Source organism: Phyllobates terribilis, unplaced genomic scaffold, assembly GCF_046119375.1.
Source record: "Phyllobates terribilis strain yellow unplaced genomic scaffold, ASM4611937v1 Scaffold_11__3_contigs__length_659146591, whole genome shotgun sequence".
NCBI lineage: Eukaryota > Metazoa > Chordata > Amphibia > Anura > Dendrobatidae > Phyllobates > Phyllobates terribilis.
The window spans coordinates 330,938,666-330,956,141 of record NW_027362771.1 but is presented as its reverse complement, the minus strand read 5'-3'; the positions used below and the strand labels follow the sequence as shown (position 1 = coordinate 330,956,141).

At 40.8% G+C, this 17,476-nt stretch overlaps 1 protein-coding gene across 1 annotated transcript in view; it reads left to right on the top strand.

Annotated features, from left to right (window-relative positions):
* Positions 1-17,476, top strand: part of IREB2 (iron responsive element binding protein 2) — an 81,004-nt gene that overhangs the window by 38,070 nt on the left and 25,458 nt on the right. The window contains exons 11-12 of the mRNA XM_073652683.1: positions 512-609; positions 1,288-1,404. Of these exons, the coding sequence (XP_073508784.1) occupies positions 512-609; positions 1,288-1,404 (215 nt within the window). The remainder of the gene's footprint in view (positions 1-511; positions 610-1,287; positions 1,405-17,476) is intronic.

Below are 17,476 nucleotides of genomic sequence, written 5' to 3'. Positions count from 1 at the left end.
TTGTGTGTGTGTGTGTGTAATATATAAATATATATATATATATATATATATATATATATATATATATATATATATATATATATATATATATATATATATATATATATATATATAAAATATAATATAATATGTATATATATATTAGAAAAAAAATTTTGTGTGTTGTAGAAGATACCTGTTAACATGCTGCCTACTGAAATGTATCACATGTAGCATTGTCAATCCACATCCTCATCCTTCTTGTCCAGTGCTGTTTTTAAGGCTCTGGTCATGTCACGTTTTTGCTTTGTGGTAAAAGGTACTGATTTTTCATTTAATTTTGGGGGATGGGGTGGATGTTCAAGATTAGGTCAAAACCTTTAAAACAGAATGGCGGGTTGTATCGTGTAGCTGTCTGTTATGCAAAAAAAACATGTCATGAACAGGCCCTCAGAACACTAAATGTAACCTGCACAATGTGGCATGTTTTTAATTCATCTGCTTCCTTCTTACCTTTTCTTCCACATTTTAGGTGTTGATCCATACAGAATAAAAGTATTTGAAGCGTATTTGAAAGCAGTAAAGTTGTTTAGAGAAGAAAATGGTTCAATAACACAAAGATATTCCAAGGTAATAAAAGTATGTGGGTCAGAAATGCATAGCGGCATTGATGTGTGCATAATATGTTGTATTTGTCCTGGGCAGCATATTTATAAGCCAAGTACTATGGCAGAAGGATCAAAAATTGTACGGTTTGTCTAATTTCCTTGTGCAAGAATATGCCTGACCCATGCCTAGAAGTCTGGCATGTTTGAGGAGAGAGCCGGTCCTGTCCTCCCCATCCTCCACGCATTTAAGTTAATGCAGTCCCTGTACATAGTGACTGCCTTCATTCAACAGCAATCAGGGGTGTAGCTACATTTGGTGCACGGGTTGCAGTTGTATCCAGGGCCCTTAAGTCTAGGGGGCCAAAAAGATCCCTTTGGTCCATATGAGAAGACCATTTAATGTCAAATGTCTTTGTGGCGTTGGCGCTATTGCATCAGGCACCTTGAGGTTCAAGTTACGCCACTGACAGCAATGTTGTTTTTATAAAACAAAAAAAAACAACTCAGGGTTGTACCAACATGGTGTATTTTTGTACATTAATGTTAGAGAAACTGCTTGATAATTTTTCTAGTTTTTTGTACCACTCCTGCTTTATATTGTCAACAAATCAGTCGGAAAAAGAATGGCTAATGCATATCACAATAATTATAAATTACTATGTTTTTTTTTTTTTACTTGTTTTTCCTTATATTATTTTAGGTTTTAGAAATCAATTTAAACACCATTGTACCATATGTGAGTGGCCCCAAGAGACCACAAGACCGTGTATTAGTAACTGATATGAAGAAGGATTTTGAAGCATGTTTAAGTGAAAAGGTGAGTAAATAACAAACTAAAAAACTAAGGCTGGAATCATATTGTAAATATAGGGAAGGGGTTATGGCTGCGTTAGGATATGTGCCCACGATGCAGAATTGAAGCAGAAAATTTCCGCAGCGTTTCTGCATGTCCTTGGCAGTAAAAACGCTTGCGGATTTTACACGTGTTTTTTAAGCGTTTTTACATGCGGATTTGAATTGCTTTTTTCAAATGCATTGAGTAGTGAAATCCGCATGCGGAAACGCACATATAATGGACATGCTGCGGATTTTTCCGCATAGAAAATCCGCTGTGGAAAATTCCGGAGCATGTGCACAGAACATGTGGATTTTCATTGGGGACCATGGGACACGTATTACTAAGCGTTTTAAAAGCGTTTCCGCTGCGGATATTCCGCAGCAAAAACGCTTGAAAAATGCATCGTGGGCACGCAGCCTTAACATTTCCATTTTCACATTCCATCTGTTGCATTTAGACGCACAGACAAACTTAACAGATCCAATTTGGACAATAATTTTGTTAAGTGATGCAAGCTGAAGCAGAGGGCCCAACTGAGTATTATGGGGTCTGGCTTTGTTCCATTATGTCTGCTTTATAATGGAAGAAAAAATTCTGCCTGCTGCACTTTCCTCTGTTCTAAACACTGACACAAAACACACCCTTTAGTGATGGAGCCAATTTTGACCTTAGTGACTGGCGAAATGTTTGAATTCTAACCTGTTTTTTTCATGTGGTGTTAACTCTGGAACGCTTCAACGAATCCCAGTGATTCTGAGATGGTTTGTTTTTTTGTGACACATTGTACTTTGTTAGTGGTAAATTTAGGTTGATAGGATTTCTGTTTATTTGTGAAAATATCAGCATTTTGGGAAAAATTCCGTTTTTAAACTTTCAATTTTTATATCCTTAAAATAGCTTAGTCATGCTGTACAAAAAAAAATTAACCCCTTCACGACATTTGACGTACCTATACTTCATGGTCGAGTAGAGGTTTCCTACCAATGATGTATAGGTCCGTGATGGCATACATCAGTAGCTGTGCCCGCACATTCGCTGCTGGGATCTCGGCTTACGTGATAGCCGCGCCACGGCTGTCACAGCCAGGAGCAATGCCAGCAGCGCCCCCGCTGTTTTAACCCCCTAAATTCCGCAATCAATATCTATTGCAACATTTAGGAGCCTGAGTAAGAAAGGGGGCTCCCGTCCAATTGGCACATGCGCATCGACATGGCAACCCGAGATCTTCATGATGACTTCTGGGTCTGCCAGCTACGGTAGCCTGTTTAGACCATGCCAGGAGCATGGTCAAAGAGGCTTCTCTGTCATTGTAACACTGTCAGATATGATGCATTGCAGTGCTTTTGAATCTCGTCATTCTGAGATTTAGATGGAAACCCCGATGTAAGTGCTCAGCGTAGAGCACAGGATAAATGTGATCCAAAATGTCATGTAAAATGTTCCCAATAAATTTTCAATTCAATCCACAAAAAAAGCAAGTCCCCACTCGGGTCCATCATCTGTCAATGGAAATATAGGGGACTTCCACGTTACTGGTAGTACAAAGGCGCTGGAAAACTGCTATTGCTCCTCGTCCCCCAAAAGAAATCCAGTTACCAAATCCAAATTCCCCCCTCCCTTCTGAGCCCCATAGTGCCTAAACCACATTTAGCATCCACATGTTGGACATTGCTGTAGTGATGAGAGCCCTCTTAATTTACGGGTGCTTGTCTCCAGAAGCATAAGCTGGGCACAATGTACTATAAATAAACCACATTTGAAAGCATAATATCTGTAAATAGAAGAATTATGTTGAGAGAATCACAGTTCATGGGAGCGGCCATCTTGGGATTGCCAGCTCCGCTTGCTGTGTTCTAATGAGACACGCCCACAGATTACAGGCTGGTTGCTAGGCAGCGCCTGAGATCACAGAATAAAGAGCTGCATGGATTACCCATGCCAGTTTACTCTCTTGTAACCTGTAAACAAAATGTTGCATACTTTGGCTTGGAATAAATAACTTTTCTTTGTCTGTGCTGTTTTTTTTATTTTTGTACTTTTGACATCAAATGGTCACCTGCATTTTGTGGATTGGTGCTGCTTTGCTATTTTTGTTTTTGTTTTTATTCTTATACATATACTGTACACTGAGCAGTTATTTGTAGTGATGTATATTAATATCCCTACAATTTATTGTGCAGTGTAAGTATTGTCAGCATTGCTCAGCATGTAAAGTATAGGTACAATCACAGTGCCGATCAGGACACACTGACTGCTCATTTCAGGACTTGTCGAGGGATTTGGTTTTTCTGTGCCCTGGCTGGCACTGTGCTAATACTGTATATGCTGAGCGCTACTGACCAGAATAAATTGTCTACTGCGCTGAATAAGCGGTTCCATTCCATGGGGCTAGAGACTGACTAAGGCCGGGGTCACACGAGCGTATAACACAGCCAAGTGCTATGCGATAAAACATCACATAGCATTCGGACCAGTGTTATTCTATGAGGCAGCCCACATCTGCTGTTATTTTCTCATGCAATCACAGCATGCTGCGATTGGCAGCGTGATTCTGTTCACACACACCAATACAAGTCTATGGGTGCATGTGAAACATCAGACAGCACTCTGATGTTATCCCAGTGCAGCCCAATATACTTTGAGCCATGGAGGAGATGGAGAAATTACTTAAGTCTCCTCCACACCTGTGCTGCGATTCTCTCATGTGAGAGGATTAGAGCAGAGTGCACTGACACTCGGCTCATGATCGCAGCAGAGCTGGAGCAGAGTGTCATTAGCATATCACATCAGATGCTATACGCTTGTGTGATTCCAGCCTTATGCATTGACTGCTGCAATACCGATGAGCACTCAGTGCTGGATTGATAAAGGGAATTCGTCTACCAGCCCAGCGCTAGTGAGTGTAACAAGGGCTTAACATTGCTCAGCATATGCAGTGTAGGTACACAGTGCTGGTCAGGGTGTTAACTGACTGACTGCTGTGGTAATGAAGACTTCTCAGTGCGGGGCTTATGGAGGGATTCCCTGAGGGAATCTCTCTACCAGTCCAGTGCTAAGCGCTTATCGACACCGCAGTCAGTTAGCACCCTACTCGGCACTTAGAGCGCTAAAACTGTATAAGCGGGGTGCTTCTGACGGGAATAAGTGGCATCTGCAAATTATAAGCGACACTGCCTCCTGATGCAAGGAATTGAGGGCTGCGCGGCTTGTTCCCCTGATTAGTGTTCAGCAGTCAATACATTACTGCACAGGGTAAGCTTCCCCACTCCCGAAACACCACATATCCCTAAGTGAATGTCAGAAGCCCTTGGCATATACAGTGTTACCAATGTCACAGTGCTGGCCGGAGAGCAGACGGACTGCTGCATCGCTGATGAGCATTCAGCACTGGGCTTGTAAAGGGATTTCTCCATGGAAATTAGTTTACAAGTCCAGTGCTGAGCTCTAGAACAACAAGTGTTTTTTTTTTTTTTTAAATTACTTTCTATTTTTTCCTGCTACCATTTTTTTAACCCCCTTCCCAACATACCATGTACAGTTACTTCATATGTCGGGTCCTAGACTTTGATTCAGGCTTGCAAGCCAAACCTTCATTTTTCCTTGCAGATGATGGCTGGTTAATTCAGCCATCTGCCTCTACCAGCCGTGGATGGAGCAGAGCTCTGACCACTACTGTTAACATGTTAAATGACGCTGTCAATCTCTGACAGAGGCATTTAACATGCTTCGGCAGGGGGGCACGTCATCCCATGCTTTCATCGGCGTGGCCATGACCGCTGTGGGTCTGCTGAAGACCTCCGTGCTTGAAATGACGATTCTCCTGTGAAAGCCAGCGTTTATCTGGCATTTATAGGAGACTGTGATTCTGCTCTGCTATGTATAGCACATGTGATCGAATGATCGCAGCTTCAAGTCCCCTAAGAGGGCTAACGAATACTGTAAAAAGTGGGGAAAAAAGTGTTGAAAAATATGACAAAGTTCAAATCACCCCTCCCCCACCCGCCCCCCCATTTTGCCCCATTAAAAATAAAACAAAAAAATTCCACATTTGGTATTGCTGCGTTCTTAAGTCGGATCTATCAAAATAGATTAATCCAATCAGTAAATGTGTAACGAGGAAAAAAAATCAACACCGGAATTACATTTCTTTTTTTGACCACCGCAACATTGCAATAAAATGCAGTAGGAGGCGAGCAAAACATTGTACCTCAAAATGGTATCAGTAACAACGTACTGACCTGGACAAACCTAAATAAAAAAAAAAAAAAAGCTATACAAGTGTTTAAAAAGTAAATTCGCAAATTACGAGTACACGGATACCAATCATATTACCGTAAAGTGAACATGGTAAATTAAAAAAAAAAAAATCCAAGAAACAATTGGGGGATTGCACTTGGATGGTTTTTTTTCTCACTGCATCACATGATAAAATGGATGGTGTCATTTAAAAGTACAACTCGTCCTGCAAAACACAAGCCCTCATACGGCTATGGGGACGGAAAACTAAAGTTATAGCTCTTGGAAGAAGGGGATGAAAAAACAAAACAGAACATAGCCATGTCATGAAGGGGTTAAATCCTGGGCAACCTCTTTAATAAATACATTTATTTCTATGTGTGCACTATTTGTGGTAAAGTGTATGTTTATTGTCTAGTGGGGACTGCAGCCTCCTCCTCCATAGAAGTCCTGCTGCTACATACAGTTGTTCTCAAAAGTTTACATACCCTGGCAGAATTTTTGCTTTCTTGGCCTTGTTTCAGAGAATATGAATGATAACAAAAAAACTTTCTCCACTCATGGTTATTGGTTGGGTGAAGCCATTTATTGTCAAACTACTGTGTTTTCTCTTTTTAAATCTTAATGACAACCAAAAACATCCAAATGACCCTGATCAAAAGTTCATATACCCCAGTTCTTAATACCGTGTAGTGCCCCCTTTAACATCAATGACAGCTTGAAGTGTTTTGTGGTAGTTGTGGATGAGGTTCTTTATTTTCTCAGATGGTAAAGCTGCCCATTCTTCTGGGCAAAAAGCCTCCAGTTCCTGTAAATTCCTAGGCTGTCTAGCATGAACTGCGCACTTGAGATCTCCCCAGAGTGGCTCAATGATATTGAGGTCAGGAGACTGAGATGGCCACTCCAGAACCTTCACTTTGTTCTGCTGTAGCCAATGACTTGGCCTTGTGTTTTGGATTGTTGTCTTGTTGGAACGTCCAAGTACATCCAATGCACAGCTTCCGGGCTGGTGAGTGCAAATTTGCGTCCAGTATTTGCTGATAAGGTGCTGCATTCATCTTTCCTTCAACTTTTACCAAGTTTCCTGTGCCTTTATAGCTCACACATCCCCAAAATATCAGCGATTCACCTCCGTGCTTTACAGTAGGAATGGTGTTCCTTTCATCATAGGCCTTGTTGACCTCTCTCCAAATGTAACGTTTATGGTTGTGGCCAAAAAGTTCAATTTTGGTCTCATCACTCCAAATTACCTTGTTCCAGAAGTTTTGAGGCTTGTCTCTGTGCTGTTTGGTGTATTGTAGGCGAGATACTTTGTGGCATTTGCGCAATAATAGCTTTCTTCTGGCGACTCGACCATGCAGCCCATTTTTCTTCAAATGCCTCCTTTTTGTGCACCTTGAAACAGCCACACCGCTAGTTTTTAGAGAGTCCTGAATTTCAGCTGATATTTGTGGGTTTTTCTTTGCATCCCGAACAATTTTCCTTGCAGTTGTGGTCAAAATTCTTGTTGGTCTACCTGACCGTGGTTTGGTTTTTACAGAGCCCCTGATTTTCCATTTGTTAATCACAGTTTGAGCGCTGCTGACTGGCATTATCAGTTCCTTGGATATTTTTTTTGTATCCCTCTCCTGTATTATACAGTCCAACTACCTTTTCCCGTAGATCCATTGACAATTCTTTTGCTTTCCCCATGACTCACAATCCAGAAACGTCAGTGGCTGGATGAAAGATGCAAGAGTCTGTCTGGATCCCAGAAACTCACTCAGCTTTTATGCACACACACTGATTACAAGCAAACAGGTCACAGGTGAGGATGTTACCTTTAGTAGCCATTCAAACCCATTTGTGTCAAATTCTGTGCATGTTATCAGGCCAAAATCACCAGGGTATGTGAACGTTTGATCAGGGTCATTTGGATGTTTTTGGTTGTAATTAAGATTTAAAAAACACGGTAATTTGACAATAAATGGTTTCACCCAACCAATAACCATGAGTGGAGAAAAAGTTTTTTTGTTATCATTCATATTCTCTGAAGCAAAGTCAAGAAAGGAACAATTCTGCTGGGGTATGTAAACTTTTGAGCACAACTATAACACCTACTGCACCTGTACAGCACATCCTCCTCTTCTGCATTTACAACAGATAACTGCTCCTGTAGAATGTATCTGTTCAGTGGAGGAGGGTTTGAGGCAGCAGCACAAAGACCCATTGCGTGGAGCAGACCTGTGCAGAAGTTATTACCTCTTCTGTCCAGGACTGTGGCGTCGGTAAGCCAAACCTCTGACTCCCAACTCTGACTCCTCAATTTCCATGACACCGACTGTACCCACTCCGACTCCCTCATACATGGCTCATGTTTAAGTGATGAATTTACTGTAGCACAGATTAATCTCAGCTAAAAGTCTAGACCCTTAGATCAGGAATAGGACAGACATTTATAGGACATTTCATAACTTTCCCAAATTCTTATGAAAAAATATTCCCCATAAACTACATTGAACTACTGTACCCAATTTATTATATATTTTAGGAGTTGGAGTCGGTCCATTTTATACTCCGATGCCGACTCCACCAAAATGGGAACCGACTCCAACTCCACAGTCCTGCTTCTGTCAGCACTTCTTATCACCTGGCTGCTGATTTTCATATCTTGCTCCACTGCTTTCAGAGCAGGATAGGGTGAGTCAAAGTCTCAGCACTGTTCTGGGGAGAGAGCGCAGATCTTTCAGCAGATAACTCTCCTATGATGCCTAGCATCAAGGAAAGTGAGTGACATTAGCAGAGCATGGCAGAGTGGGAAATCCCCTTGGCTGGAGGCGACTTCAACTGAAGTCGGCTCATCTAACTCAGAGGCTTGTCCCATGAAGAGGAGTTTTTTTTTTTTCGGGTTTGGTATATGCTTTTGCTTATGAGTTTTTTGTAAAATTGTTAATAATATTACATCCGCTTTAAAATGACACAAATTTTAGTGATAGGTTCACTTTAAGGGCTCTGTATATGGAGTCTGCAAGCTATTCTAGGAAAATCCGTGCTTTGAGTCTAATAGCGCTCTGTCCTTCCCGAGTGTGGCTAAGCAGTACTGTACAGCCACATATGGGGTATTTCCACGTTCAGCAGAAATTGTGGGACAAATTTTGGTGCCATTTTTTTACTCCTTTCCCCTTCTGAAAATGTATGTATTTTTTTCTTCACTGCCCAGTGGTATAAAATTCTGTGACACACCCATAGTGTCAATATGATCACTGCACCCTTTGAATTCATCGAAAGGTGTAGTTAGTAAAATGGGGTCACTTATGGGGTGCGGGGGTTCTGCTGATGTGGCACTTCAGAATCTTCCAGTGGGTCATGGCACCCGCAAACCATAACGGTAAAATCTGCACTATAAGATGGCGCTCTTTCCTTTCTGAGCTTTACACTTTGCCTGAAAAGTATTTACCAAGTACATATTGGCTTACTCAGGAGAAATTGTAGAACAAACTGTGAGGTCTATTTTTTTCCCATTAGCCCTTATAAAAATTAAAAACTTGGGGCTAAAACAACATTAGTGGTAAAAATGTAATTATTCTTTCTTAATCACCCAATGGTATAAATTTCTGTGAGGCACATGTGTTTCAACATGCTCACTGCACCCCTAGATGAATTCATTGGGGGTGTAGTTTGTAAAAGGTGGCCACGTATACGGGGTTCCACTGTTCTATCACCTCATAGTCTCTGCCAATGTGACATGGCCGCCTCAAACCAGTCCAGCAGAATCTGAACTCCCATATGACGCTTCTTCCCTTCTGAGCTTTGTACTGCGCCTCAAAATTAGTTTTCGACCACATATGGTATATTGGTTTACTCAGGAGAAATTGCATAACAAATTATACCATTCATTTTGTCCTATTATCCCTTTTGAAAATTAAAAACATTGGACCAAATCAACATTTTAATGGAAAAAATGCAAATTTTCCATTTACTCAGCCTATTATACAATTTTGTGACTCGTCTGAGGGTTAAAAATGCCCACTGCACCCCTAAATGAATTCCCCAAGAGGTGTAGTTTCCAAAAATGGGGTGACTTGTGGGGGTTTCTGCTGTTTTGACATGTCAGGAGCTCATCGAATGTGACATGGCATTCGCAGTCTTTTCCAGCCAAAATTGCGCTTCAGAATTCAATTGGTCCTCCTTCGCTTCTGAGCTCTGCCGTGCACCCAAACAGTGTTTTTCACTACATATGGGGTATCTGCGTACTTGGGAGAAATTGCACTACAAATTGGGTGGTTCATTTTGTCCTGTTACCCTTGTGAAAATGCAACATTTTTGTGGGAAAAAGTAACCTTTTCATTTTTTTCTTCTACATTGCTTTAATACCTGTGAAACACCAGAAGGGTTAATAAACTTTTTGAAAGTGGTTTAGAGCATATTTTTCAGTTTTTAGAATGGTGTGGGTTTTAGGTATTTTCTGTCATATAGGCCCTTCAAAGTCACTTCACACGTGATCTAGTCAAAAAAAAAAAAAAAAAAGTACAATTTTTTTTTTTTTTTCCGAGCTCAAACTTTTAACCCTTTATAACTTCCTAACAAAAAAAAATTTGAAAAATGATGCTGATGTAAAGTAGACATGTGGTAGATGTTATTTATTAACCATTTTGTGCGATACAACTATTTGGTTTATGGCCATAAAAGTTAAAAATTTTAAAATTGCAAAATTGTAATATTTTTACAAATTCAAAAAATATCGTCCTAAATTTACTACTAGCATAAAATACAAACGAAAAAGCTTTTCCAGATTTATTACCACATAAAACATGGGTCTCAAACACGCGGGCCCTCGAGGCCCTTGAGACAATTGCATCCAAGGAGTTAGGGGTCGCTGACTTCAGCACTTCCGCAATACCAGCCCCTGGCCAATCGGAGGCCAACAGTTAGTAGTTAACGTCGGTGGCGTGGCCGCACATATCATTGCGGAGCGCCTCAGCTGTGGAGGAGGAAGAGGCCGCTGTTCACTGAGGCAGTGAGGTTACATTTATTTTTATTTTTTATGTGTATGTAAAGAGTGCAGAATGGGGGACATTGTTACAAGATGGGGACCGTTACTACAGGACAGGACATGGGGACATTACTACTGGATAGAGAATATTATTGCGGAATGGAGACCACAATGGAGGAGGCAGAATTACTATAAGAGGCTAATTGTAAAACAATGTTACTGTATGGGGCCGATTGGGGGACAAAAAAAAAGAAGAAAAATTCAAAATAAGGAATGAAAAAAACAACCCGAAAAATATTAGGCCACTAATTTAGTTGTTCTATGTAAAATCTGAAGTAAAAGAAGACCTGTATCATAACCCATGTGATAAACACCATTAAAAAGAATAAAAAACATTGAAAAATGTTAAAAAATGATGGTCAAAAAGTCGTATAGGAAAATAATGGTATCACTGAAGGCGTCATCTTCTCCTGCAAAAAAAGCGCCCTTCATATTCAGTTTTTTTCTGTGTGCGGCCCATTTACCCAGCTGAGTTTGAGACTCCTTGCATGAAGTGACAGTGGTCAGAAATGTAAAATTTGGCCTGTTTAGGAAGGTGAAAATAGGCTCGGGGTGAAGGGGTTAATTAACGTTTCCCAGATGTCTACTTTACATCTGTCATTTTTCAAATGTCCTTTTATTTTGTTAGGGTATTAGAAGGGTTAAAATCTTGCGAGAAATTTCTAACTTTTTTCAAGAAATTTACAAAATCTTTTTTTTTTTTTTTTTTTTTTGGGACCTATTCGGATTAAATGGACTTTTCAGGGCTTATATATCGGAAACTCCTTTAAAAGTGATACCATTTTAAAACCGCACCCCTCAAGTATTTCAAAACTGCTGTCAGTAAAATATGTTAACCCTTCAGGTGCCACACACAAATTAATGCAAAGTGGAATGAAAAAAAAAGTATAATTTTTCCTCTAAAATGTTGCTTTAGCTCCAATTTTTTTTCACTTTTAGAAGAAATAGCATGACAAAATTGACCCAACGATTTGTTACCCAGTTTCTTCTGAGCGCACTGATACCCCAAATTGGACAAATGGCCGGGCTCGGAAGGGAGGAGCACTATTTATTTGAATTTTGGAACACAAATTTGGCTGAAATAGATTGCTGGCACCATGCTGCATTTGCAGGGCTCCTCAGGTGCCTAAATAGCAGAAAGCCCCCCCACAGGTGACCCCATTTTGGAAACTACACCCTTAAAGGATTTTATCCAAGGGTATAGTGAGCCTTTTGAACCCACAGATACTACACAAAATTTTGATAACATTAGGTCTTTTGACTGAAAATGTTCATTTTTTTCACAAAAATGTTGCTTTAGCCAAAATAAATTCACCTTTTCAAGAGGAAACATGAAAAAGTGGACCCCACAGTTTGTTACCCACTTTCTTCTCAGTGCGGCGTTACCCTACATGCAGTCAAAAAGTTTTGTTTGGACACATGGCAGGGCTAGGAAGGGAAGAAGCGACATTTTTGTACAGTATACATTGCAGGCACAATGTCTCATTTGCAGAACCCCTGAGGTACCAAAACGGCAGAAACCTCCACAAGTGGCCCCATTTTGGAAACTATACCCATCAATGTATTTATCTAATGGTGTGTTGAGCTTGTTGAACCTGTAGGTGCGTCAGAACTTTTTAAAATGTGGATGTGAAAATGAAAATTACATTTTTCCCGCTAAATGTTTGAGCCCTAAATTTGTCATTTTCACTATGGATAATAGGAGAAAACAAACCCCATAATATGTTACGCAATTTTTTTTCGGTCACGTTAATATGTGGCCAAAACCTGCTGTTTGGGCACATGGTAGTGCTCTGAAAGGAAAGAGCGCTGTTTGATTTTTGGAGCATAAATTTGTCTGGAATAGATTGTGAATGCCATGTCACATTTGCAGAGTCTCTGAGATGTGAAAACAGCAAAAATCTGCCAAAAGTAACCCAACTTTGGAAACTAGACCCCTCAATTAATTAATCTAGGGGTGTACTGCACATTTTTAACCTACAGGTGATTCACAAAGCTTTATAGAATATAAAGGCGAAAACAAAAAATTGCATTTTTTCCACTAAAATACTGTTTTAGCACAACATTTATAATTTCCATGAGGGGTAATAGGAGAAAATGGACTCCATAATTTGTTATGCAATTTTTACTGGACATGGCAGTACCCTATATGTGGTTGTACACTACAGTTTGAGTACACAGCCGGGGTCGGATGGGAAGGAGCGCTACTTGGCTTTTAGAATGCAGACTCCATTTGAAAGATTGTGACCTCCATTAGCTGAGCCCCTGAGGTGCCAGATCAGCAGAAACACCCACAAGTGACCCTATATAGGAAACTTCACTGCTTAAGGATTTTATCTGGGGATGTAGAGAATATTTTGAGCTCACAGGTGCCTCACAGAATTTTATAACATTGGGACGTGGAAAAATAAAATTTTGATGGTTAAAAATGTCTTCTTTTTTTTTTATTTTTAAAGTTGCTGCAAATTTGTCAGTTACACAAGGGTTAATAGGTGCAACTGGACCCCACAATTTATTGCGCAATTTTTCCCGAACGCGGAGATGCCCCATATGTCGTCCGACATTACTGTTAGGCCACATGTCAGGGCTGAAAAGGAAGGTGCGCTATTTTGGCTTTTGGAGCCCTAGAATAGTTTGCAGGTGACGTTTGCGGAGCACCTAAGGTGCCGGAACAGCAGCAAACACCAAAGTGACCCTATTGTACAAATTGCACCTCTCAATGAATTTATCTATGGCTGCAGTGACTATTTTGTAACATCCACAACATTTTTTTTTTCTGGAGACTTGCAAATGTGCCGGTTTAGTGCCCATACATTGTGCCCTCATACATTGTGCCCAGCTTGTGTTTCTGACATTCACCCCATAAATTTAGTGCGCTCTCCCCATTACATGAAAGGGGTTGTCCACTACTTTGACATTGATGTATTGATGCTATCAATGTATGATTGGCGAGGGTGCCGCGTGCGGGACCCCTGGCCGATCATACATTGATGCCCTATCCTACGGATAGGGCTTCAATGTCAGAGTAGTGGACAACTTCTTTAATGCCAAACATGTGGCCGCTTACTGCAGTTTAGGCACAGAGGGGCCCAGAAGGAGGGGGCATTGGGTTTTTTGAGCGCAGATTTCACTCAATTTTATTTGAGGGCGTGGGAGCTGTGTTCCCTTTTCCAAAGTCTTTGCTCTACCAGTAATGTGAGAAACCCCTATATTTCCAGTGACAGATGACTGATCTGAGTGGGGGCTCGTTTTGTGCAGGATAAGTTAGGGGTTTTATTGGTAATGTTTTTGGGTACGTAACATTTTTTCATAGCTTTCAGTATAAGGCTGGTGTCCCACTAGCGTATGGCATTCGCTGCAAGAGCATCTGAAGGCGATATGCTAAGGACATTCGTCCGATTTAATCTCAAGTGAGAGTGAGCCCTAAGGCTGCAATCACATTCTTGTCTTCTACGCTGGGCACTTGCGTCGGGGTTTCCGTTTAAAACCTACAAAATTGCAATTCAGACGAAACCCCCAACTGAACCATTCACTCTGAAGAAGATGGAGACACTTTTGACTCCTGTTTGGGGTCTGTTCCTGTGTTATCCAGCCATCATTATTCACAGAACTGTGGTCAACCACACTTATTTTTTGTATGACAAGGTGAGATTTTTTTGGTGCCTTTTTTTTTTTTTTTGCCCGCTTTTTATTGGGATTTTTCAGATGCAGATTTAACAAAAAAACAGCAATTCAGTTATCACCTTTTTACCGTACGGTGAAGTAAAAAAAAAAAGGAATAAGACTGATTTGTCGTGTCAGTACGATTACAGCGATACCATCGTTTTTTTTATGCTTTGCTACTTTTAAACAGTAAAAACAATATTTTACAAAAATGTATTTGTTTTTGCATTGCCATATTCTGAGATCTGTAAATTATTTTTTCCCCGAATGAGACACATTAAGGCTTGGTTTTTTTTTTTTTGCAGGACGGTTTAGCGTTCTCATTTCTGCCTTTTTTTTCCTTCTTAGATATGATTTTTGATTGCTTTTTGTTCAGTTTTTTTTTTTGTGTCCTTATGATGAAAAGGCAACAGGTTTATTTAAAAAAAAAAAAAAAAAACTGACAATCATTTTATTTATTTTTTTTTTATGGTGTTCGCTGTACGGAATAAATAACGTGACAGTCTTATAGTTCGGGTTGTTCCAGACGCGCCAATACCAATTGTGTACTTTTTTTCTTTATTTTTGTTTTATCAGAAATGCTGCATTTTTAGTGGCAAAACAGCTTTTCGTGATTTGTGTGCGCTTTGTGGGGTTTGTTTTTTTTTTTTTTTTTTTTTTTTACATACCGGTACTTTTTTCCACTTTTGTTTTACTTTTTCACTTGGTCCCACTGTGGTACATGAATATTTTTTACGCTGACCTCATGCATCACAGTACTTGTGGACTGCAGTGCCTGAGACTTGTCAGTCAGTGACTCACAGACTGTGCCTGTTGGACCCTGCCTATAACTGGGTCTAACAGGCCATCGTACCCTGCGGTCATCAGATGACCTGAAGGTACCATGGCAACAATCGGTACCTGCAATTTCAATCGTGGGTATAATCCTTTCAACCCACTTTTAAGCACTTGGATGCCGTTGTTGCGATTGACGGCGCTGTTTAAGAGGTTAATCTGCTCTGATCGGATCCAAAGCTGGTCGGAGCTGATGCTGCAGCGTGTCAGCTGTCACATACAGCTGTCACCTGAGGGATTTGCACCCGCTTGGTGGTGCTGTTCACTTATTCCTGAGTGTTGTGAAAAAGCAGCACTGAGGAATAAGGCCCCATATCGGCAACTGTTAAAAGGTGTATCTGCGGTCGTTAAGGGGTTAATAATCTATGGGGCCTCTGTTTTTGTCTGAATCATTTATTGAACAGACCCATTTTGCACATTTTTTTTTTTCTAAGGCTGTGTGCCCACGTAGCTTTTTTCAAGCATATATGCTGCGGAATTTCCGCAGCGTAAACGCTTGAAAAACGCATGTATATCCGCACCCCATGGTCCCCAATGGCATTCCGCAATGTCAATGCCCATGCTGCGGATTTTTCCGCAGCGTATATGCTGCGGTCAAAAATCCGCAGCATGTTCATTAATTTTGCGGAAGCGCAGCGGAATCAGTGTGCGGATGGTGCCCAAGTCTGGATGAGAGGAGACTCTCATCCAGACCTGGGTACCAAAGAACCTGTAAAAAAAAGAATAAAATAAAGTTTATACTTATCTTCTGATGTTTTCCCTCCGTCTCGCTGTTGTCTGAAGGACCTGCCACGTCATTGAGTCATGTGACCCACCACATGACTCAATGACGTCACCGCAGGTCCTGCACACAACAGCGTGAGCCGCTCAAGCCTCCGGACGGGGCAGAGAATGCATCAGAAGGTGAGTATAAAGTTTATTTTTTTTATTTTTTACCATTCTGAACAAGTTGTCAAGCACTTTTCCAAGTGATGCTTGGAGAAGTGCTTGATAACCCGCATGCGGAAATGCATGCAAAGACGCCTCACAAACGCTTCTACCTGGCGGGAAAACCGCATGTAATATCCGCATGCGATTTTCCCGCCAGGGAGAAGCGTAAAAAATATGCTTCAGGTCCGCAACGTGGGCACATAGCCTAAAAGGAACAGACAAAGTGGAAATGTGAACTTGGCCTAAAACGCTTACCCACGTTTTAAATGGAATATATCTTTCAGTCATTAAAAGTAGTGTAAATTACTATGTGTACTGTCACTAAGATCCTTAGTGCTGGTGCTCATTATGACCATACGCCTCATAATTTTTCTCCTGGCTCAGTGACTTTTCATATTACAGCCATGTGGCACTTTCCTAGCTTGCACAGTGCAGAGGATATGAAACAGTAACATAGTTTTTAAGATTGAAGGAAGACTAAGTCCATCTAGTTCAACCCATAGCCTAACATGTTGATCCAGAGGAAGGCAAAAAAAACCATGTGGCAAACACCAAGCTCCACATTGGGGGGAAAAAAATTGCTTCCCGACTCCATACGACAATCAGACTAGTTCCCTGGATCAACGCCCTTTCAAGGAATCTAGTATATATAACCTGTAATATTATACTTTTCAAGAAAGGCATCCATGCCCTTCTTAAATTTTAGTAGTGAATCACTCATTACAACATCATGCGGCAGAGAGTTCCATAGGCTCACTGCTCTTACAGTAAAGAATCCCCGTCTGTGATTATGTTTAAACCTTCTTTCCTCCAGACGTAGAAGATGCCCCCTTGTCCCTCTCAGGCCTCAGAGTAAAAAGATCAGTAGAAAGGTCTTTGTACTGTCCCCTCATATACTTGTACATAGTAATAAGATCACCCCTAAGCCTTCGTTTTTCCAAACTAAATAACCCCAAGTGTCATAACCGGTCTTGGTATTGCAGACCCCCCCAAGTCCTCTAATAACCTTGGTCGCTCTCTCTGCACCCGCTCTAGTTCAGCTATGTCTTTCTTATACACTGGTGACCAGAACTGTACACAGTATTCTAAGTGTGGTCACACTAGTGACTTGTATAGAGGTAAAATTATGTTCTCCTCATGAGCATCTATGCCTCTTTTAATGCATCCCATTATTATATTTGCCTTTGCAGCAGCTGCCTGACACTGGCCACCAAATGTGAGCTTGTCGTCCACCAATACACCCAGGACTTTTTCAGTTACAGTTTTGCCCAGTGTTTTACAATTAAGCATATAATTATACATTTCATTTCCTCTGCCCAAGTGCATTACCTTACATTTATCCCCATTAACCCCTTT